Below are 24,502 nucleotides of genomic sequence, written 5' to 3' on the forward strand. Positions count from 1 at the left end.
TATCGGTGTGCAAAATTCATGTTATTTCATACTGGTTGTCTTTTCCTCATAGCGGGTAATTCTTTCCAGGGTTAGGGCAGGGTCGGAAGAATATTAGAATGCCATGAAAAATGATCTACTTTCCCCACATTTGCAGTTTTTTAAAAGTATGTCTCACCTAGAGTTCTCTCCCCATCAGGGTCTACCTCTTGAGCCATTTTCAGTGCCTCTGTTGTTGCGATATCCACATTACTTGGCACCACTACCAAATTTATAGTCTCTTGCTTCGCAATAAATTTTTTAATTAGGTTTTTGATCTGTAATAAAGTATGGTAAGAAAGAAATACAGTAAAGTTTGATGTGACAAATGCCATTGGATGCCAGGCTCCTCATCATCTGACTAGGTGGAATGTCATACACATAATGGATACAATCATACAATAGAAGCTAGGGTGCAAATTTCAGCGGCTGAATTCAGCCTGATTATCTAAAGGTAATCCAAATGTGTAACATGGTCCAGAACAGACTGCTATTATATCGGCCTTGGGAAATTATCATAAAAATGTACTAGACCAGGTGCACAATCTATTTGATGATGAATATGCTAATGATATTTTACCTGCATTAGAGACAACCAAATTCTATTGTCTAAATGCACAGCTAAGAAAAAAAAATCAAGTTGGATTATATTGACACGTCAAGATCAGATAAAATGTAGAGCTAAATACATCCATCTCAAAAGTGTACCTATCAAAAGAAAACAAAATGTCTTGTCTTTGCCTTTCAGTGAGAGATTGGTAAAAAGTAAATAAAACTGACATGAAATTTGGCTGTGTTTCCCCCCATATTTGAATCCCAACGATCAGAGTTTCTCATGGTTTTGTGTTGTTTTGCCAAATGTTCACACAGCTCTACTTATATTGAATTCATGTAACTATTATTTGCTTACTCCTCCTGCTGAGGTGGAGTATCCAGATGAGACGCGATAAATCAGTCCCTGATACATCGAACACTACCCGCCGATCCCACGGGTAGTATAGACGTATCCTGAGTTTCCATAAATCTTCCCTTGTCTTCTATATTTCCCTTCAACACCATTTTCTGTCACATTCAAAAAGTAAGATGCTTTATCTCACTTATTTTGCAACTGGAGAATGTGGGCCATTCAGGACAATTGACATGTGCAGCTGGTGTCACACCAATCATTTTATTGTGGATAAAATTAGTAGAGTTGTACAAATTACTATAGTAATTTCATCACAAAATAAAGTCTTACTGCACTGAGAGACAGTAAAATTAATGGAGCCAGTTTGTCTTTTCCTTACTATACACCATAGTCCTCCGTTGTAGAAGAATACACTAGACAGAGATTTCTTTAATTATGAGCCTTCCTTTTGCTAAATTTTGTCTGTAGGGCTGACCAGCATGTGTTTCATTCTAAGTGACCATCACTCTTATTTTCAGCACTTCCTCCACCAATAACTGTCCTGTGTGTTGTCTGCAACATCTTTAATGCTGGTTGTGAGGCAAGTTAACTGTACACAATACTATGGTCTAGATCAGTGGCGGGCTGCGAGACAGTTTGTGTATATTGACTGTCCATAGCTCCCAGGGGCCACGGTTCACCGTTCCCAACCAATGGGAGCTGTGGGAAGCAGGGCTGCCCAGAGGATTCAGGGGGCCTGGGGTCTTCGGCAGCGGGGGGCCCCCACTTCGGCGGTAATTCGGCAGCCAGGGGGGTCCTTCTGCTCCGGGACCCGCTGCCGAAGTGCCCCGAAGACCCTGACGGGCCATGTGTGGTCCGTAGGATGCAGGTTGCCCACCACTGGTCTAGATCCTCCAGCAAAATCTTCTGTTTAAGATAATTTGTGCATTTGATCTCTTCTAATGTAACTTAGCTGTTTCCTAGCTCAGAACATGTATGTGCATTACCTGTTCTCCAATGTCTTGTGGCTGATTCCCTACAGCCACCCTAGCAATCCCTGGAAGATCAATCAGTGTCAGATCTGGAACATTCGGGGAGCTAATTTCGAGGGAAATTATTTCTTGGCTAATGCCCACTCCTTCACCAGCTATTGCATTCTGGGCTACAAAGGAGGAAAGGGAAAGACAAGAAAAGCAAATTTAAGAAACTCCTCGTGGGAATTTCAGATTAGAACATATCAGAACTGGAAAGCTCCTGTTGCCCCCTGGGATTTTCTTTATTTTATTATTATTATTATTATTATTTTAAAGAAAGGCATTTTGGAATCCAATCCTGCCCACACAAAATCCCATGGAAATCAATGAGATATGATTGGACTCCTTTTCAGGATTTGAGCCTTAATAAAAATTGAAGAATACACTGTCTACGAATTAAACTTTCAGAAATCTCAATGTACAAAAATCAAATACATGGAGCTGTTTTTATAAAAATAATAATATAGTGATACAATAAAATACTTAACATTTACATAAGTGGTTCCTCATCTCCAAAATGCTGGACATGCATTAGTTAATCCTTGACAACCTTGCCAGGTAGCAAAGTATTATTATACACATTCTATAAACGGATGCAGTGAGGCACAGAGATTAAGTGACTTGTCCAAGATCATATAGCAAATCACTGGCAGAGCCATGAACAGAATAGAAGGATATTGAGTGCCAGTACTCTGTTTTAACCATCAAACACCACCTCACAGAAGTGTAGAAGTACATACAACTGATTTGTTAATTCAAAATAACATCATTTTTATATCAGAGGGGTAGCCGTGTTAGTCTGGATCTGTAAAAGCAGCAAAGAATCCTGTGGCACCTTATAGACTAACAGACGTTTTGGAGCATGAGCTTTCGTGCATGCATCCAACGAAGTGGGTATTCACCCACGAAAGCTCATGCTCCAAAACGTCTGTTAGTCTATAAGGTGCCACAGGATTCTTTGCTGCTTTTATCATTTTTATAGCTGTGTATTTCTGCTATTTCTTGATATCAAAATAAATAATTTCTCATGAGAAACCTTCAGTCGCATAATTAGCTTATTTGACTTTTATGTCACTTACCTTGCTACCATACCGGGTTTTTTTTAATTATTTCTTGAAAACCTCAGAGAATAAATATATATGTAAAAACAAACAATGTTATGACCAATAACAATGTAGGTAACTACACAAGCTAAGCCAAGGTCAGTCAAACCTTAAGCTTCAGGCATAAGCTGATAGCCCTTGGGGTAGGAGAGGTGTTTTCTCCCATCATGTAAAATGCTGCAATGCCACTAAGATCAGCTGAGTTGTGCCGCTTTATTCCAGCTGTGAATGTGGCTCCCTGTGTTCTTTGCATTCTCAGCAGTCATAATCAAGGTGTTAATTTGGGAAATGTTATGCTGCCTAACAGAAGGAAATAAAGGATGAAAAGGAGGATCTGATGAATTAAATCAGAATGCAATAAATAGCACTTACCTTTTCTTATTTCCTTATCCACCACTGAGGGATGGTGGAGTTCTTCATCTATATCCAGGTAACTAATTCTCCCTTTCCATTCCTGCTGAGGAGCCAGTTTTTTCAGTCTGAGCACTAAGGGACATCTGGTGGTAATACCTGCAGTTGTCCATAAAGAGAGTTAATTCTGTTAACGATCATCCTTGTTACTTTGAATGGGTGCAGAGCACCCCACAGAATGTAGCTTTTCCCATAGTATGCAGAAGAATGCCCAAAGCGCTTCAGTGTGTTCACACAGCTCACACACTGGAATATCTGAGAGTTGGGAAAGCAGGCTGGGCATGGGTAATAGGTAATAATAGGAGATATACCAATCTCCTAGAACTGGAAGGGACCTTGAAAGGTCATCAAGTCCAGCCCCCTGCCTTCACTAGCAGGACCAATTTTTTGCCCCAGATCCCTAAGTGGCCTTCTCAAGGATTGAACTCACAACCGTGGGTTTAGCAGGCTGATACTCAAACCACTGAGCTATCCCTCCCCCCTAGGGCAGTGAGGAAAACTATCATCCCATTTGTATGTAGCACTGTGCAGTGACCATATTTTAAAAGTTCTGTTTTGAAAGATTTCACATTTGTTTGAAAGCTATTTCATATACTTAAAGTGGGTAATGGAAACCAGTAATATATATCTGGAGAGAGAGGAAACTTTAAAGGTGTGCGTATTGCTAGATGTTTTATACTTTTAAAAATAGCTGTTTAGTATCATATCCCTACTATAGAATTGTACCCTGATCCGGTTCTATAGTAGGGAGATCATTTTATATTGCATAGGCTTGTTTAAATATTCTGTAGATGTATTAATTTCCATAGATTTTTAAGAGTACTTTCTATAGAACCCTGTTAAGAGTGCTAGTGACAATGTAGGATTCAGGCTTGTATTTTCACTTGAGATAGTATTTTGGGTTTTGCTTGCTGTTTAATTTTTTGATACACATACATTCTTACTAATATGTGTGAACAAAGGATAAAGACACTGTGTATGTTGCTTCTGCCTAGCTAGATGGGTTTGTTAGTATAATGGGAACTGATAAGAGCAGTTAAAGTGTTACTGGGATGGTGGGAGTATAATATACAAGCAAGCAACTCTTATCTCAAGGCAAGATCAAGCAACCAGTCGGGTCGGGCAAGGGCGGGTTGGGAAAAATAAAACAATAAAAGGCCAGAGAAACGCCTGCCCTTGACCGTAGCACATTCTCATTCCTTACCCCTCCCTTGGGGTACAAAAGAGGTTGGACGAAGACTCCAGACCCATGGACACCCCCCACCCCCCAACAGAACATGACCATAAATTGTAAGCGGTGGGCATGCATTTCAGGTATAATTATGCCTGCGGAGGAGTGGGGGACGAGACACTGTGAAACATGCTCTGCAGCATCAGAGTTATGGTATACACACTTGCTGGAAACTAACCCAATAAACATCACATTGCCTGCACTTTGGACTTCTAGTCTTCTGTTTCCTGTCTGCGTGACAAGAACCAGGGGAGAGGGTGAAGGGAAAGCCCTCTAACAAACCCTGTTTAATTTTAATAGATTTTAAGGCCAGAAAGGATCATTATGACCATTAGTCTACATAACACAGGCCATAGAATTGCACCCAGTGATTCCTGCATCAGGCCAATATCTTCCTGTCATGCTAGTGAATATCTTTTAGAAAAACATCCAGTCCTGATTTTCATTTTCATAGACCCCTATTGGTTTCAACTCTATTAATCTCCATGGCACTTTCCCTTCGGGAATAGCAGCCAAACTTGACAGATACAAAAAAGGAGGAGACTTCCACTCTGGCCAGCCTCACACCCAGAAGGTGTGAAGATGAAGCAAAGATGCGGAAGAATGCTCTGGAAGTAGTGTGGTTTACCTGCCGTGTCCCTGGCAGTTCTTCTATTGTTAGACAGAGTAAAATGGTTCAGAATAACACCACCTTTTGCAGAGCTTTAACATAGTGTCTTTCGTAAATACCTGGAGCACAATGCGTGTGTCTCCTGTTTAGACACTAGCTTCAGCATATGCTGTCAGATGGTCTTTTGAGTGCCCATACTGCTGCCTCTGCTTGGGTCATGAGAGCTGCAGTCAGGTGTCCTCCTGTGCCAGCACAGGCGTCTCTGGCACAAAGGTTACTATTATCTGGCTAAGGAGCAGTTGATTCCCTCCACACAATTACCTCTTCTGAATATAAAGTCAACATCGAAACAAAACATTTTGATGTTATTGAATCTAAATGCTTCAACTGACTCAAAATAATGTTTCCAAAAGTTGTTTCACAATTAAGTCTGGAATACAAGGTTTTATTCCCTTAGGGAACGAAAGCAAATTTCAAAATAGTGGAATTTCCCACAAAAGGGATATTCCAGTTGCCGCACAGTTCTCATCATAACAGTGTTTTCTGTATGATGGGATTGGGAAAATACAAATTCTTTTGGGTTGTGCCAGGGACGAATCTTAACCCAACTTTCAGTGTCCCCAAACTGACATGAATTACAGAATATCAGATAGAAACACACCACTGCAACTCGGGGAAGAGTCAGATTTCTGACATGAAAAGCTAAGAGGTAAATTCTTACCACTGCTTCTAGGAAGAGCGACTCCGGACAGGGCTTCTAGAACTGAGCTTTTTCCAGAACTCTGGTCTCCAATCACTGCAATTGCTGGCAAAGCCAGGTCCTTTTCTACTCCGAGCGCTCTCAGGGAGTCAATGAGATCAATACAGGGACGGACTCTCTCCTCATATTGGTTGTACAAGGTGTGTTCTGCATTCTGTAAGAATAACATTACATTTCATTTGAGCTTGTTTCACAGAATCAGGCATAGTTAAACATGTCTATGCCATAAATGATGTACATCAGCAGCAAACTGTACTTCACCCCACCATACCACTCGCTTTGTACTGTGAGCTACAAGCCTTCTGCAGTATTCTTGACAAGGTAAACACATTTCTGTAAATTCAGCAAAATTTATCTAATTTGCACCAATATCTATTGCAAATTACTGAATTTTATAAATTAGCAAGTGAATACACAATAAGAAAAGCAAGAACAACACCCCATCAAATGTCCTTTGTTCAGTTATTTTTGGTAACTGCATTTTTTTCTTTTATTTATTTATAATGCATCATAATGTGCTAGTTCATGTAGATATAGTAAAATAATGAAGGTCTTAGTAATAAGAAACCTCAGTACATTATCCCTATTAAATCACTGCTGTGCGCTCTGGAGAAATGTACAGTTTGTATGTGAGTCAGAGTGTGCAGAGATAAGTGAGGTTCTGCTGTAATTTCTTTATGGGCTAACAGCTGGTCAGTATCTTTTCGATTATTATGTTGATCCTTCCCGTACCTCCTCCCTTCCATGGAAGGATATTGTGCCCTGGGAAAGAATAAATCACCTTTTTTAAAAAAAAGGTGATTACTTTGATGTCGCTTATTACACAGCAGGTGGTATGTGAGACAACACATGAGGACTCCACTTTTATTAAACAAAACTGGCTGTTTATTAGAGCAGTTATTTACAGTGCTGTTCCAACTATATTTTAGCGTCCCTGACTGTGCATACAGTCTGACTTCCTGCTGCCTCCTCCAAATTCTTCCCGCAGGCAACCTCTCTTCAGCAGGGACGGCTCTGTGTATTTTGCTGCCCCAAGCACAGCAGTCAGGCGGCTTTTGGCGGCACACCTGCGGGAGGTCTGCCAGTCCCGCACCTTTGGCGTACCCGCTGCCAAATTGACGCTGAAGCCATGGTACCAGAGGACCTCCCGCAGGCATGCCGCCAAAGGCAGCCTGACAGCCGCCCTCATGGCGACCGCCAGGCCACCCTCCACAGTTTGCCGCCCCAGGCACGCGCTTGGTGCACTGGTGCCTGGAGCCGTCCCTGCTCTCCAGGTTTCAAGCAGGTTGCTGCACTTAAGGTACCCATGTCACTTTGAGAAAACTAGTATTTTATGATTTAACAGGTCAGGCAGCTTCCCATCTTAATCTAAAATCTGTTATCTGTGTATGGAGATAAAAAGCTAAATTCTTATCTTCCACTCTGAATTAAGAACACTATTTCAAGAAATAGATATATATTGAAACAAAATACAGAATAGCTGAATTTAGTGATAAGTAAGACAATACTTATCACCATGGGGAAAATATTTTTGTACCCCCTGATCATAACTGCAATGCTTATTATCTAATAATATTATTTGACTGCTTTAATATAAACTTTTCTTATGTCTATTCTGATTTTCTCAGTGTTAAACATAGAATATTAAATAAGAGTCTTCGTACTTCTATCAATTTCTATTGAAAGCACTGGAGCCTCATGTAAAAAAAAACAAAACAACCAAAAACTCAAATCCCATAATATCTGTTTAAAGTTTCTTAATGTGACTATTCATTAAGATATACATTCAAGGGGAAAGTTGGAGTTAGGTTGTGGCCCTTCTATTTTCTATGCCTACATTTTTTTACACCTGCAAATGAAATGGAGGGGCAAATCTTAGTAATTACACAACTAAGCACCTGGCCCCTAATCCTGGAAATAGTTACGCATGTGATTTACAAAGTACTATACGAGTCAAAGGGATTTACACATGTGCATGAAGTTAAACATGTGCGTAAGTGTTCGTTTGCAGGATTGGTGCCCAGACTTACACAATCACACACAGAGACAGAACTGTTTTGATCTGTGTCTGCAGACTGTGTATGCAGAAGTGAGCCCAGACCACTGAAAATTCAGCCCTGACAGCAGCTGAACATTAATCTCAGAGTCATCAGTTTTCACTCAAATGCCAAATATGTGACTTGCCTTATTCTTTTGCTCTTGGAAATGATATATTCCCCCTTGCTGTTTCTGAGAAATATCATCAAGAGAAGATGACTCAGCCCGCTGGGCTGCTGCTATGTGTCTCTGAATCATCTCATTCCACTCCGGATGTGCATTCTGCACGCAAGGGTATGGCACTGCAGTAGCTCCTTTTGACTCTGTTGGTTGCAGTCTTGTTAAAGCTTCTTTTGACTGTGTTGGGAGTGATCCTGGAAAAACTGCTTTAGTCTGGGCCGGGAAATATCCTGGGAAAGCTCCTTTTGATTGGGCCGGGTGTGATCCTGCAAACATTGCATTTGACTGCGTTGAGAGCAATCCTGTAAAACCTGTGTTAGTCTGTGCCGGTGCGGGCGATGTTACAAAATTGTCATCTGACTCTGGCGGGAGAGGTACTGCAAAACCGTCTTCTGACTGAGTTGGGAATGATCCCGCAAAAACTGTTTGAGTCCGTGTTGACAGCGATGCTGCAAAAGCTGCATTTGACTGTGGGGGGTGTCTTCCTCCATGGAATACTTGTGCTTCTTTGGCCATCAAGTAAGTTTCAGGCCTTGACTGTGCCGTCATCCTATGCAGTGATGGTTTATACATTACTTGTCTGCTTCTTTGCTTGCCAGATGAAGATGCCCAGCAGCTCTGGGACTTGTTCATTAACTGTCACTGAAAAGCAAATGTCTAGTCCAGCAACTCTTCTGTATTGCTCTGAAAACAATACGTGGGCTTGAATGGATTCAGCTCTGCAATAGTAATAACTAGGGAGAAAATCAAAACCATATTGTTATTGCTTGGGCCAGATCTTTGCTGGAACCAGCTGGTGTAATTCTTTTCAAACCAATGGATCTGTGTTGGTTTGTACCAGCTGAGGTTCTGACCCCTTATTTGTACTGCATCACTGTGCTGAGTTGGTCCAAAAAAATGCCAATTACTTTTAATGGGAGATTTTGAAACATTTTAACATTTTCCCAAATTTCCCTCAAAAATGCCTTTTTAACAATGATCAGGTCTCAAAAAATGATTTTCAATCATTTTTCTTTTTCATTTTAAAAAAATCAGAACATTTTGACCAAAGTTAAAAAAAATTGTTCCCCCCACCACCATTATATTTGAAAAAACATTTTTTCATCAATAAAATGCTTTGATGGAAAAAATTGTGAGCAGCTCTAGCAGTGTGATAGAGGGTATAAGCAGAATGCTTCTGCCTCATGAGTGTCCTATTTAAAGCCCAGATCCTGCAAATATTCACCCTCACACTTAAATTTACTTGCATGAGTTGGGAGTTTAGCACGTGTGTGTCTACAGCAGGGGTGGGCAAACTTTTTGGGCTGAGGGCCATATATGGGTGGGGAAATTGTATGCAGGGCCAGGGCAGGGGATTAGGGTGCAAGAGGGAGTGCGGGGTGTGGCAGGGGGCTCAGGGCAGGGGGTTGGGGTCCACAGGGGTGCATCAGGGAGCTCAGGGCAGGGGGTTGGGGTGCACAGGGGTGCAGGGTGCAGCAGGGAGCTCAGGGAAGGGGGTTGGGGTGCAGGAGGGGTGCGAGGTGCAGGCAGGGGGCTTAGGGCAGGGAGTTGAGGAGCGAGGTGCAGAAGGGGTTTGGGCTCTGGCCCGGTGCCGCTTACCTCTAGCAGCTCCAGGGTGGCAGCGGTGTGCACCAAGGCCAGGGCAGGCTCCCTGTCCGCCCTGTCCCCGGCCCCGCGCCGCTCCCGGAAGCGCTGCGGCCCCTGGGGAACGGGGCGGGAGGCAGAGGGTTCTGCACGCGCTGCCGTTGCCGTGCCTCCAGGTACCTCCCCCAAAGCTCTTATTGGCCATGGTTCCCCATTCCTGGCCAGTGGGAGCTGCGGGGGGCGGTGCCTGGAGGCAAGGGCAACACACAGAGCCCTCTGCCTCCCACCCAGGGGCCGCAGGTACGTGGTGCCGGTGGTGCCACAGGCCAGATCCAAAGCCCTGAGGGGCCGGATCCAGCCAGCGGCCGTAGTTTGCCCACCCCTGATCTACCGGAATGGGGCCCAAATGGACAGTTGGCAAACAGAGGTAAGAAGCACAAACCAACACTCCACACTCCAGCCATTCTTTTTGTGGAGAGTTTCCATGAACCTGTGGATTTAGAAAAATGACATTTCATTTTTCAAAAAGGCAAATCTGGCCAACTGGTGGCTGGCTCTTTACAAGTGGGCCACTCCCTTTGCTTAAAAGTGGCCTGTAAAAGAACAAAAAAGGGGTTGTGGCCTTTTTGCTGCATTATATTGTGAAAAGAAGTATTGGAAGTTTACTCTTTTTCTCTTTTCCTGTTTAGTTTTAATGTAGTAAAAATTCAGGTCTTGTCTCCCCTCTTTGTCCTGGAAGAACGTCTGGAGAAATAGGAGGTTCATGATCTCACAGTTACTAGACTGACAGAGAGGCAGTGATTTTTTTTTTCTTTAATGCAGTTGGCTTAAAAATGGAGGGGACGTTTGTTTTATTAAAACCCTACTTAAGTGAGATGCTTGAAAAAAGAAGAAGAAGAAAAAATTCTTTTGTGGAAGTATCATAACCTTCGTCCCTTTAATTAATGGCTGATCCAGACTTCCAGCTCTTCTAAAACAAGCCTATAGCAAAATGGGGAAGACTAGACTTGACATTAGTTACAGTTCTAATGGATAAAAGGGGCAGCAGGGAAAACAAAACAACAGACTTTAAAAACAAACAAACAAAAAAACCCAACCATTTAGGGTTTCTTTATACTTTATGAACAAGAAAAAAATGGTATGTGTCCAATTTTGTTTTTAAAGTCACCTTAAATCAACACTTTGCAGGCCTTCAGTCCTGGCCCTGAGGCAGCTGAGCTAGACTGGATAGCAATCAGTCCCAAAATGCTCCTGAAAACCCCTGTTGGTCAGTGGAGACATCTCAGCCAAGGAAAAATACATGGTTGAAATAGGGACAATATTTAGAAATGAGAAAAATAAACAAAAAATAGAGCAATTTTTTGAAAAAAATTGTCATTTTTTAACTAGCTATAGAGCTGGATGAATTTTTTTTTTCAAATTTTGTGAAAAAATTATATTTTCCAAAAGTATTCCACAATTCTCTCCTCCTTTTTCCCACCCTCTTTTTGTTGTTGTTCATAGGCTGTCCGGTAATAAAGTCACACATATTATTTTCCTCCAGAGCAACCTGTACCCCATTCATCAATATAATGGTGGATTAATTTTTCCCTTGCTTTCATGTGTTTATCTCCCAATGTGTCATTAATCCATTCCTAAATATACATTAAATTTTACCCATTGATTTTGTTAGTAATGAAAATTATGCATTAATTTGCACAATTATTTTAATATGTGAACCTGACTAGAATCCTGCTCACTTTTCCATAGCTGTCTTGGAGCTGTGGTGCTAAAAGAAATAGCCAAAACTTACTTAGTCACTAAATCAAGCAACTATTGACACTAAATGCATAGGGGGCCTGACTGTTTAGTAAGAAGGTGCCATTTTCACACACCGCCTTTCCCAAACATATGAAAAGTGGCACAGATGATATTGTGATTTCCTCAGAATTACTGGCTCTAAACCCCATCCTCTTTGTTATACTTTAATTCCATGCAGCTTCCCACAGGAACGAAAATCTGAGCGGACACAGTGTTCACAGCACTGAAAACAATTAGATGGTTATCCAGGCTATTAGGCTGAATTCCTGTAACAACTCCAGCCTTCTCAACACACAAACACCTAAAAATGCATCACACTTCAGCAATTTAAAACTTTGGCTCCCAAATACATCCTTATAAAGAGGAAACAATCATATTTATTTTGTAACCTGTATCTATATGCTGGTAGAGATACTGATAATTTTATAGGGAGAAAGCCTGTGCCCAAAAACTCATTTATTCTTCTCTCTTATTTCAGATATCCTTACAGTGTCTACCAGCCTACCCACATTTAGCTATGAAAAGAGATGAATTAAAGATACACACAAACTTTTAAATAGTTACTGAAAAGAGAAGGAGAAAAATTCCTACCTGCCTTGTACTCAGCCCAACAGGAAAGTACTGTATAACCCAATATAGACTTTCTTCTTTTCTTGATCAGAAGCCCCACCCAAGATACCAGACAGAAAACAGAAGAAATGAAACTAACTCAAAAGCATTCCACTAGCATTACTATGAATTGATTTAACAATACAATACAATTTCTTTTGTCACTGACTCCACCCAGATTCTCAGACAAAATCAGGGGAAATGAAACTAAGCTGAAAGAGTTCCCTTAGCATCACCTTAAATTGGCTTCACAATGGAATGCATCATCCTTCTCTCCTATGCCTTATGTCCAGGGGCGGCTCCAGGCCCCAGCACGCCAAGCGCGTGCTTGGGATGGCAAGCCGCGGGGGGCGCTCTGCCGGCGCCGCGAGGGTGGCAGGCAGGCTGCCCTCGGCGGCTTGCCTGCGGAGGGTCCGCTGGTCCTGCAGCTTCGACGGACCTCCCGGGGGTCTGCTGGTCCCGCGGCTTTGACGAACCAGCGGACCGTCCGCAGGCAAGCCGCAGAAGGCAGCCTGCCTGCCATGCTTGGGGCGGCAAAATTCCTAGAGCCGCCCCTGCTTATGTCAGGCTGTGAGATCTTTCAACAGACAAGTGATTCAAGTTTCCAGAATCAGTGTTGCATTTACTCTCACATGTTGTATTCAGATATGGTTATTGCAACTTATATTTATAGAAGGTTGCATTAAAATCAGTAACTACAAGGTGGCAGGATCTAGTGCAGGGGATCCAAAACTTTACAGTAGTATGTACTGCCTTGCAGTCTCTCCACCACCAAGAATTCAAAAATGATGAATCAAGTCCCCCAAAATCAAAAGATTGGCTTAAAAATCTTGAGATTTTAAAAAATAATAAATGTTGGGTTGTTTTTTTTGTTTGTTTTTTTGCCTTTGTGGTTTTTGAGCCTTTAGATTTCATGCATACACACTTTTCTTTGCAACCATAAGGACTAGAAACCAACTTTAAATGAATTCGAGACACCTGACTCCAGGAGCTGGGGCTCTGAGAAAAACAACAAATATCATGGAGACTCAGGGCTTGGCTACACTGGAGAGTTGCAGTGCTGGCGGTGGCTTTACAGCGCTGCAACTCACTCACCGTCCACACTTGCAAGGCACATACAGCGCTGTATCTCCCTGGCTACAGCGCTGGCTGTACGCCACCTCGAACTGGGGAATAACGACTATAGCGCTGCTGATGCAGCGCTGCTCCACCAGTGTGGCCACCAAAGCGCTGTTATTGGCCTCCAGAGGTATTTGGAGGTATCCCAGAATGCCTGTTCAGCCACTCTGCTCATCAGTTCAAACTCTACTGCCCTTGCCTCAGGTGACCCGCCCTTTAAATGCCCCAGGAATTTTAAAAATCCCCTTCCTGTTTGCTCAGCCAGGTGTGGCGTGCAATCAGTGAATCTTTCCAGGTGACCATGGCTCCATGTGGCAAACGAGACCCAGCATGGAGCAATGGCAAGTTGCTGGACCCTGTTTGGGGGGAGGAAGCTGTGCAGTCTCAGCTGTGCTCCAGCTGTAGGAATTACGATACCTATGGGCAGATATCAAGGGCCATGCTGGAAAGGGGCCATGACCAGGACACACTGCAGTGCAGGGTTAAAGTGAAGGAGCTGCGGAGTGCCTATTGCAAAGCCCGTGAGGGAAACCGCCACTCTGGCGCTGCCCCCACGACCTGCCATTTTTACAAAGAGCTGGACGCGATACTTGGGAGTGACCCCACCTCCACTCCAAGGACCACGATGGACACTTCAGAGCAGGGGGGAGGAGGAGGAGGAGAAGGAAAGCGAGAGTGAGGGTACTGGGGTGGGGGGAGACACCCCGGAGTCCCAGGGGGCATGCAGCCAGGAGCTCTTCTCAAGCCAGGAGGAAGGTAGCCAGTCGCAGCAGCCGGTACTTGGTGGAGGACAAACAGAGGAGCGGGTTCCCAGTAAGCGGCTTTTATTTTCAGGACTGAAATTATTCGGGAGAGGAGGGAGGGTTAGGGCTGCATGCATGCATGCCTAGATGCGGAACAGCGCATTGATGTGGTCTATCACGTCGCGGTAATCTGCCTCGGTAATCTCTTCAAAAGTCTCAGCCAGAGCATGGGCAATGCACTTGCGCAGGTTTCTTGGGAGAGCCACTGTGGTCCTTGTCCCAGTCAGGCTAACGCATCCGTGCCACTGTGCCGCGAGGGGTGGGGGGACCATTGCTGCACACAGGCAAGCTGCATAGGGGCCAGGGCGGAATCCACATTGCAGTAGAAGAGCCTCCCGCTCTTCCCAGGTGACCCGCAGCAGTGAGATATCTTCCAGGATAAACTCTTGTGGAAAATGTTGGGATAGTGTTCAGCGTAGGTGCCTGCTGCAGCTGTTTGCTTTCCTCAATGCACAGAAAGCCCGAGGACAGTACAGCCCTGAAATAATCAGTCCCCCTTACTCACCATTTCGGGGCTCCCGTGGGTTATGTGGGCTCTCTTTGGGATGCTATTGTGAAGACTGTTACCCTCCTTAACTGCGGGGAAATAACTGTCTGGTATAAACAATGCTGCCTCTGTTAAGTGTTGCATTTTTGCCCTTACAGATGCAACCTTGAGATCTCGACTGCCCGTGTTATTAACGGCTGAGAGATTACAAAACCTCCGGAAGAAGCTGCAAAAAGGCAAAGAATACCTGCTGCAAGCAGTTATGCAGCACTCTGTCACAGAGAATCAAAAAGTGCAGGACTGGAGGGAAAGGGAAAGCAGGATCCGCCAGAGAAATGCAGCGGACAGGAAGAAAAGCACAAAGCAGTTGATAAGCATCCTGGAGCGCCAAGCAGACTCTATCCAGTCACTCGTAGCCATGCAGGTAGAGCACTACTGCGCCCCCCCCCCCCCTCCTCCTCCCCCCAAGCTCTTGTGTCCTGTCCCCTGTCAGCTCAAACCCCCCCCCCAGCATCCAGGTTCCACCACCACCACCAGCTGCCCTCCACACCCTGTCACCACACACCCCTGACCCCTACCCCTCCCCCTCTGCACTCAACCCCCACTCAACCCCCATATGCACCAGCTGTGCAGCCTGAAGTGCAGCAGTCACTCCAGACAAGACATATTCAAACCTGTGACTGTACAGATCCCACCCACCCCCCTGCCCTTTCCCCCCCCCTTTTAGGTTCCAAAAAATTCTGTCTGTCAATAAAGTTTTTATTTATTCTTTTGAAAGAGTCTTTATTATTATTGCAGAAAGTCAAAGATACCTTAGCCCAGGAAAGAAACAGGCACTGCAAATCAGCTTAGCAAACACAGATTCCTACTAACATTGAAACCACTGCACTTCACTCCCGTGCAAGGCAACAAACAGTACTGTTGGTTTTCAGCCTCAAATTCCTTCCTCAAGGCATCCCTAATCCTTGTAGCCCTGTGCTGGGCCTCTCTAGTAGCTCTGCTCTCTGGCTGTGCAAATTCAGCATCCAGGCGTTGAACCTCAGAGGTCCATGCCTGACTGAATCTTTCACCCTTCCCTTCACAGATATTATGGAGGGTACAGCACGCGGATATAACTGTGGGGATGCTGCTTTCCCCCAAGTCCAGCTTCCCATACAGAGATCGCCAGCGCCCCTTTAAACGGCCAAAAGCACACTCCACAGTCATTCAGCACCGGCTCAGCCTGTAGTTGAACCGTTCCTTGCTGCTGTCAAGGCTCCCTGTGTACGGTTTCATGAGCCACGGCATTAATGGGTAAGTGGGGTCTCCAAGGATCACAATGGGCATTTTGATGTCCCCTACTGTGATCTTCCAGTCTGGGAAAAAAGTCCCAGCCTGCAGCTTCCTGAACAGGCCAGTGTTCCAAAAGATGCGTGCATCATGCACCTTTCCAGGCCAGCCTGTGTTAATGTCAGTGAAACGCCCATGGTGATCCACAAGCGCCTGGAGAACCATGGAGAAATACCCCGTCCGATTAACATACTCGGATGCTAGGTGGAGTGGTGCCACAATAGGAATATGTGTTCCATCTATCGCCCCTCCACAATTAGAGAAACCCATTTGTGCAAAGCCATCCACAATGTCCTGCACGTTCCCCAGAGTCACGGTTCTTCTTAGCAGGATGCGATTAATGGCCCCGCAAACTTGCATCAACACGATTCCAACGGTCAACTTTCCCACTCCAAACTGGTTTGCGACCGATCGGTAGCTGTCTGGAGTTGCCAGCTTCCAGATTGCAATAGCCACCTGCTTCTCCACTGGCAGGGCAGCTCTCAATCTCGTGTCCTTACACTGCAGGGTGGGGGCGAGCTCAGCACACAGTCCCATGAAAGCGGCTTTTCTCATCTGAAAGTTCTGCAGCCACTGCTCGTCATCCCAGACTTCCATGACGATGTGATCCCACCACTCAGTGCTTGTTTCCCGAGCCCAAAAGCGGCGTTCCACGGTGCTGAGCATGTCCGTGAATGACACAAGCAATTTTCATGTTGCACGCATTATGCAACTCTCTATCATCGTCGGACTCCTCACTGTCACTTTGGATCTTAAGGAATAGCTCAACTGCCAAACATGATGTGCTGGCGAGACTTGTCAGCATACTCCTCAGCAGTTCGGGCTCCATTTCCCACAGAAATCGCGCTGCACAGAAACCATTGAAAGAGGCAAGATGGCGCCAAACCTGGACGGGAAAAAAGGGATTGCTGGGATGTGAAGCGATGCATCACGGGGCGTTGGGACAGGAAGCTGAATGACCCGCCCCCTCCGCCCCCTTCCCACAACCCACGGTGCCAGAATGGGAAGAGGTGCTCTGTGGGATAGCTGCCCATAATGCACCACTCCCAACACCGCTGCAAATGCTGCAAATGTGGCCACACTGCAGCGCTGGTAGCTGTCAGTGTGGCCACACTGCAGCGCTTTCCCTACACATCTGTACAAAGACAGCTTTAACTCCCAGCGCCGCACACCTGCAAGTGTAGCCAAACTCATATGGTATAAAAGTCTCTTACTTTGTAGGTGTTGGAGTAAGGCTGTAATAAGGCTAAGACATGGACAACAACCCAAAGCAAAAGGAATCCACACCTAAGATCAATTTCTGATCCATTCAAAAAAATCAGTTTTAGTGCCCCCCCTGCACATTCAAAAATCAGTTTCCTCAACAATCCTAGTCAATCTCCCCAAACACACAAACTCAAGCCTACTCCCCAGTCCATTGTCTCTCAGCTTCCAGATTCTTTTGTCCTGTTGCGTCACTCTTGTGACAGTCTGAACCCCTATGTTCACCCTTTTTATAGGACTATGATAAATTCTGTATGAACTATGCCTTGTGAAGTGTCATTTGAAAACTCAATTTGCTGATCATTATTGTCCTGGTAAAATGTGTGGGGCAACACTGTACGTAAAGTTATGAGAATCTACTCTATGATATTACTAAGACATGTTCCAAGTCTGCAAAAATAGTCACAACCCAGGAGTCAACAAAATCAAATGGACTATCGCCGGTATAAGTGGCCAAGCTTTGGCAGACAAAAGGGTGTGAATGAGTAATCTACATCTTGGCAAAGAAACAGCTGGAGGTTCCTGTCACCAGACTTCCTGTCTTCGGAACCTCAGCTGGAAATGATTTTCAAAGAAAAAGGGAACTGTAAGAAAGGAGAACTGATGCCACAAAATACTTCTTCATTTCTCTCTGCCCATGGCATCAACAACACCTGAAGGATGAGGAAAGTAACACTGAACTGCTGGAGGCAGGGCCAGATTGATCCCTTATGCTCTCCCTAGGCACAACATCTTCAGCGCCCCTCTGCCTAAAGCTGACCTTCATATTTTCTGTAAAAAATGAAATTTTTAACCCACTTTAAACATTTAGGCACCTTTGGAATGCCGGCTCTTAAACACAACACTACAGTGACTGAATTGTAGTTCTCCCAAGAGAATATTTACAACCAAACACATTTTAAAGCTGAGAAAAAAATGGAGTCTTCTGAGGTATATCAGAGCCACTTCAGGCAGAAAAGGAAAATAAACAGGCAAAAAAATTCTGGGCAGCTCTTCCTCTTGAAAGGAAGTTAGAAGTGTGACAGTGCACTTCATATGAGGTTATGAAAATATGCTAATGAGTATGAATATAACATAACTGCAATATGCTTCATGCAAAAGGTCTCTTGTAAGGTGTCATTACAAAGCTTATAATCTACTGAGTGTGTTCATCCTATTTGTACAAATGTATCATTCTTGTATCTGAAACTAGAAATATGAAGTATAACTCTGAGGTCCTACTGTAATTATAAAAAGTGTGGACCATTAATGGTGGTTTGGAATCTTGATGGCTCCCATTAACCAGGACAATTGGTTGTAAATGGATCTGTTTACTTGGAAGTTGTCTGTATACCTGTGTGCTGGCAAGTGGGTAATGAAGTCTTGCAATGACATGTGATCATGTCACCTGAACTGGAATCCATTTTTAACCTGGGGCTTTTCCATTTACAAGGAGGGGTGGGAACCCAGAGAGGGACAAAGGATTCCCGCCTTGTGCAAAAGATATACAAGGGATGGAACAGAACAAAGAGGACTGCAGTCATGAGAAATCCCCTAGCTACCACCTGAGCTGGAACAAGGACTGTACCAGGGGAAAGGATTGGACCCAGACTCGGAGGAGGCTAGTCTGTCAAAGAGCTTATTGGAACATCTCTGAGGGTGAGATTTACCTGCATTTAGTTTCCTACTGTATTAGGCATAGACTTGTGTGTTTTATTTTGTTTGGTAATTTACCTTGTTCTGTCTGTTATTACATAGAACCACTTAAATCCTACTTTTTGTATTTAATAAAGTCACTTTTTACTTACTAATTAACCCAGAGTATGCATTAATACCTGGGGGCGGGGGGGAACAGCTGTGCATCTCTCTCTATCAATGTTATAGAAGGCAAACAATTTATGAGCTTACCCTGTATAAGATTTATACAGGGTAAAACAGATTTATGTGGGGTTTGGACCCTATTGGGAGCTGGGTATCTGAGCGCTGGAGACAGGAGCTCTTCTTAAGTTTTTTTTTAAGCCGGCTGTTGGGGGGGGGGTTTTGACTTGGATCTGTGTTTGCAGCAGGCAAGTGTGTCTGGCTCAAACAAGGCAGGGTACTGAAGTCCCAAGCTGGCAGGGAAAACGGGCTCAGAGGTAGTCGAGGCACATCAGGTGGCAGTGCCAAGGGGGTTTCTGTGACCCAGCCCATCACAGCGGCGTAGTCGGCAGGCTCTGTGCGCAGCTGATTTCTTTGAGCTACCAGTAGTGATTTTAAGTGAGTTTTGGGTGTGGTGTGGTGGCACCCAGAACAGACAAAGTGGTTACTGGTTTGTTATTTTCTGTTTGTTTATTTCAGGTGAGGGAAATAAGCACAAGAAAGCAGGAAAATGACTACTAGTGAGGCAGCTACAAAACTAGAGCAGGCCAGACTGGAAGCAGAAGAGAAGGCAAAGGACTGTGAGTTTCAATTGAAGCTCAAAGAAGAAGAGGCAGCCAGGGAGGAAGCTGCTCACAAAAGGGCTATGGAGGCAGAGGCAGCCAGGGAGGAAGCTGCTCACAAAAGAGCCCGGGGGTTAAGAGACAGAGAGAAATACAGGCCCAGATGGAGCCCAGAAGCATGAACTGGCTGTTATGGAGTGGAAGAGACAAAACCGTTCAGCAGCTGGCTCCACTTCCTGAAAAATCCACAAATGGAAGCAACTATGTCCGCAGCATGATGAATTCAGTGATATTCCCAAATATTTCATCACCTTTGAGAGACTATGCACCCTCCATGCAATCCCTGAAGATCAAAATATGACCATATTAGTAGCAAAATTGACTGGCGGAGCTCTGGACATATTCAATAAGATGCCTATTGATGATGCTTCAAACTATGGTAAATTTAAGGAACTGGTTTTGAAACAGTTTCAGATTACACCTGAAACCTACAGGGTTAAATTCAGGAGTCTTAAGAGGGTATCTGGATTGAGTAATGTGGCTTATGTAAATGAAATGAGAGACTTGTTAGATAAGTGGGTGAGGGGAAAAGGCATTATAAGCTTTGAAGGAACGTGTGATTTGGTTACTCAGGAACAATTCCTGAATATGTGCAGTGATGATGTAAAACAGTATTTGTGGGACAAAAAGGTGGATGCAGTGGGTGAATTGGCTGAGGTTGCAGACTCTTTTGAGCAGTCACAAGCTGCAATTAAACATAACTCATTGGCAGAGGGGTACAGGGTTGGTGGAAAGCAGAATCACCATTATATCCCTGGGAAAAAGGAGGCTGGGCGTTCACCTCCCCATTCCTCTGTTACTCATCCCAAATCTCCTGTACAGGCAGAGGAGCCCAAGAGGTGCTATAATTGTAAGTCCACTGGGCATCTAGGAAGTAAATGTCCTTGGCTGAGAGGGAACAGGCAGCAGGTAACACATGAAGCTGCTGCTTCTCAGAGCCAGGCTACTGCCTCTTTCTACGTAGGATTTGTAAAGCCTGCTTTTACACAACCAAGCAGTGAGCATATGCATGCTGTTAAACTTAATGGGAAAGCACTCCTAGGATGGAGAGACACGGGGGCAGAGATTTCTGTGGTCAGGAGGGACCTGATTCAGGAGAAGGATTCGTTGCCAGGGAAAATGGCAGAATTAGAGCTGGTGGGAGGTTACAAAGTCCTTACACCTTTAGCTAAGGTACACATGGAAACTGGTGATTTGCAGACTGAGCTGACTGTTTCAACAGTGGCACACAATTTTGCACTGTTTCTACTGGGGAATGATTTTTTTGATGTGGCAAAATCTGTCCCAGGGTTGGTTAGCAGCAAGAAGGAATCTTCTGCTAAAAGCCCCGGTGTGTGTGTGTTCACATGGGCTTCTGGGGGAATAGGAGTGTCTCTCTTGAATTCCTCTGCAGCAGTGAAGAATGCAGCTTTTGGGGCAGGACTGGTCGTAACCAGTTCCTGTAGCCCGGGGCTCAAGGCAAGTCTCTGTGGGAGGGGTTGGACAAAGCCAGCTCTGTTGCACCTCAGACGCCTCATGCGGGCGTGGACACATATTCAACAGTCAATATGATTGGTAACAGAGTCATTTATTTCTCTCCAGCATACATCTTTATACTCTTGAAGCAGGCAAGCAAGCAATTGCTAATTGGTTAACAAAATACACACAAGCACTGCTATAACTTCATAGGGTAACATCATCCTAGACAACTTCTAATTCATTATCCTATTATTGCCTGCTAGAGAGAAGTTAGCCAAGGCCAACTTCTCATAACAAAACTCACAGCCTAATTAACCCAACCTGAAAACCTAAACATCTCAGGCTTCCCACACTACCAGCTGCCACGCTAGCAAAATATTCCCAACACCTCCCCCCTTAACTCAAAATCAAAACAAGAAGGGAAAGAAAAAAGGGATAAAAACATTCGCAAAACATTTCCAACTTATAACAACATAACACCACAATCTATCAATAGCCAAAATTAAAACTTTATAAAGCCAACCTATATAACCATGCAATTCTTAACATAACCCCAACAACACCAAACAAAAACAAAGCACAACAAATAAATGGTGTAAATTCTACAGGATTCCCCCTTTCTCTATAGCACACCAACTTGTGGCAAACTTCTATTACCAAATCATCCCTCAGATGACAGGCGATCAAACTGACACTGAGGGAGGGTGGGGGGGGGGTCCTAGAAAAAAACACAACATAAACCACATAAAACGCAAAAACAATTCTGGCCAGAAAACAAACAAACACCACAAAACAAAACAGAAAACACATAACATAAATTTCACTCTATAAATAAATGCATGGTACATAAAATGCTATGCAGCTAACACCAATTTTCTTAATATCTAAAAAACAAAACAAAACTACCCCTACTGGGCAAGCAATCATTACATACAATATACAAATACCCTTAGTACCATCAGGCAAAAAAGGAAAATTACATCATCAATTAAATCATTTACAGTAATACAATTGCATCCTGGCTTACTTCTAAATCCAAAGCTATTCACAGCTTAAGGGTTCTTACTATTAACTTCTACTTTTAAACACACACAAAAAAATCACCACTTATATACCCTTAGCCTAATACAATTACCGGTACAATTACATAGCACAATATACAATCTTCAACTAATGCAACAAAATTATTTATGGCCAAACAATTGCAAACTAATTTCTTTGCCTAAATTTGTTTACAAACATTTCAAAAACACCAAAAACTTTTCTCTTTAGCATCCTTACAAAATTCAACTGCTATTCCCTCCAGCAACCACAGAGTTAACTTTGTACTCTGCCTAACATTACTCGCTTGTAGTTAATTACCTTTTCTATCAACTACACCCTCAAGGTTATCAACCAGTTTTCCAAGCTTGTTGTCTGTTGCCCGCCGCCTGGGCCCGATCCTTTTTTCCTCTTCAAGTTCTCTATCTATTGCGTGCCTGCCTGGGCCCGATCCATATTTCCTCTTGCTAAACCGTTCCTTTTATGGACACCAACTTATCCCACTATCAATTTAGCTAGGAGGGTATACTTCTTAACTAGCCCCTACCCTTCTGGTATCTTCTGTGAACAACTATCTATACTTTCCCACCGTGGGGGCTACATCAAATAATCATACAACTGCCAATAATCAGTACATAATACAAAATTTACAAAAATCTAAAAAGGCTAACAAAAGCACTTTACATAAAGGTATTTTGGGTCACATAAATTCAAAGCCATTCTCCCAAATTACCTAGATTTATGCCTACAACTCCCCCCTTTGAGAATACTCAACAAACCTTTAGGCTGAGTTTTCTCAAACTTTAGAAACAAAAAACAAATAGGCTCTAAAAAACAGGGGTTAGTAATGGGGGGGGGGGGGTAATATCATTTCCAATCCAATTAGGGAGGGCAATACATGCTAAAAAAAAATTCCACAACACAGGGCGCAGCCTGTAAAATAAACCCCAAAATCCAATTAATACCACACTTCTCAGCAGGAGTCCCAAATTCCTTCCTGCCAGTGTGCAATTCTTTGCTTCTTTACCAGGGTCAGTTCTCAATGTCCTTTTAGTCAGGAATTTCTAGACATTGGCAATATCAATGAGGTAAGTGTTTTTTCTTCTTTTCCACCACCGTTGTGGTTCAACTTCTATGGGGGAAATTATCAGGACATCATCCTATACATTCAGGCAAAGCAAGAATTATCTCAATCAATTAAATCATTCAGGGAGGATCAAACAAAAAGGATCCTGGCACAGCTAACAAGCAGTTGTCCTCCAGGGGCTCAGGTTGTGTAAATCTTGTTGCTTTCTCAGTCATTCCATCCACCATTGCAGCAGTCATCTCTAATACTGACACTGTTGCAGTTTCTTCAGTCCTACTGTTTGCAGCCTCAAATCCCGAATGAGCAGTGGTAATATCTTGGACTAGTTCAGGAAATAGTTTTCCAGGCACTGCTTCTAAAGGCTTTAAAGTTTCAGCTGAGGTTTCCATAGATGTTACAGTTTCTGCAATGATTTGTTCTTCAATTGCTGCAGCTGTAACAGGCACAAATGTTTTTTGAGCCCCAGAGCTTTCAATACTAAAAATGGGTGAGCCAGTATCTGCCAGCTGCACAGCTAAACTCTCTTGCTCCTCTTCGTCTCCCTTTCCACACACAGGCAGTTCTTGAGGACACATGTCGCTCTGTAGAGGGGCCCCATTTACAACTACCCCTGGGCATTCTGATACTAGGTTAGATGGCGCATCTCCTACATCATTCTGCATGGGGGCCTCAGCTGCAACCGCTTCAGTGGGCTCTGATTCCAAGGTAAACACAGGATCTTCTACCTCTGTCGTCACAGGTGCCTCAGTTACCCCACTCTGCATTGCATCTCCAATAAAAGCTCCCTGAGTGATCTGCCGCCCATCAGATCCCTGAAGCCGAGCAGTTCGGGTGGGCTTGCGCAAAGTGATGTCCATAGCAAAGGCAGTTTGGGGAGGGCCAGTGGATCCAAACCCTCGAGACCCCCGGTCAATCGGGGCACACATCCTTTGAAAGGTATTAATTGAGCAAGACATGTACCAGCAGTTATAGTCACAGGGGGACAGAGGGCACGTACCATTATCCCAATATTCCCCATATAGTCGGCATCAATAAGGCCAGGCAAAACAAAAATACCTTGTTTCGATGTTGACGAACGGCCAATCAAAAGGGCACTCAGGCCAAATCCTAATGGACCATCGGTGTTGGAAGGAAGAACTTGAACCTCGTCAGTCTCTAAAACTACATCTGTCGCTGTGGCCAAGTCCACTCCG

The 24,502-nt window shown here is 44.0% G+C and overlaps 1 protein-coding gene across 1 annotated transcript in view; it reads right to left on the reverse strand.

Moving 5' to 3' along the window:
* Positions 1-12,299, reverse strand: part of LOC120395663 (interferon-induced GTP-binding protein Mx2-like) — a 33,059-nt gene extending 20,760 nt beyond the window's left edge. The window contains exons 1-6 of the mRNA XM_039520272.1: positions 12,246-12,299; positions 8,238-9,004; positions 6,015-6,207; positions 3,414-3,551; positions 1,912-2,066; positions 158-296 (exon numbers count right to left, since the gene is read on the reverse strand). Of these exons, the coding sequence (XP_039376206.1) occupies positions 158-296; positions 1,912-2,066; positions 3,414-3,551; positions 6,015-6,207; positions 8,238-8,903 (1,291 nt within the window). The 5' untranslated portion in view covers positions 8,904-9,004; positions 12,246-12,299. The remainder of the gene's footprint in view (positions 1-157; positions 297-1,911; positions 2,067-3,413; positions 3,552-6,014; positions 6,208-8,237; positions 9,005-12,245) is intronic.
* Between the last annotated feature and the right edge of the window lie 12,203 nt (positions 12,300-24,502).

The sequence above is a fragment of the Mauremys reevesii genome, linkage group 1, assembly GCF_016161935.1.
Source record: "Mauremys reevesii isolate NIE-2019 linkage group 1, ASM1616193v1, whole genome shotgun sequence".
In the NCBI taxonomy this organism is placed as follows: Eukaryota; Metazoa; Chordata; order Testudines; family Geoemydidae; genus Mauremys; species Mauremys reevesii.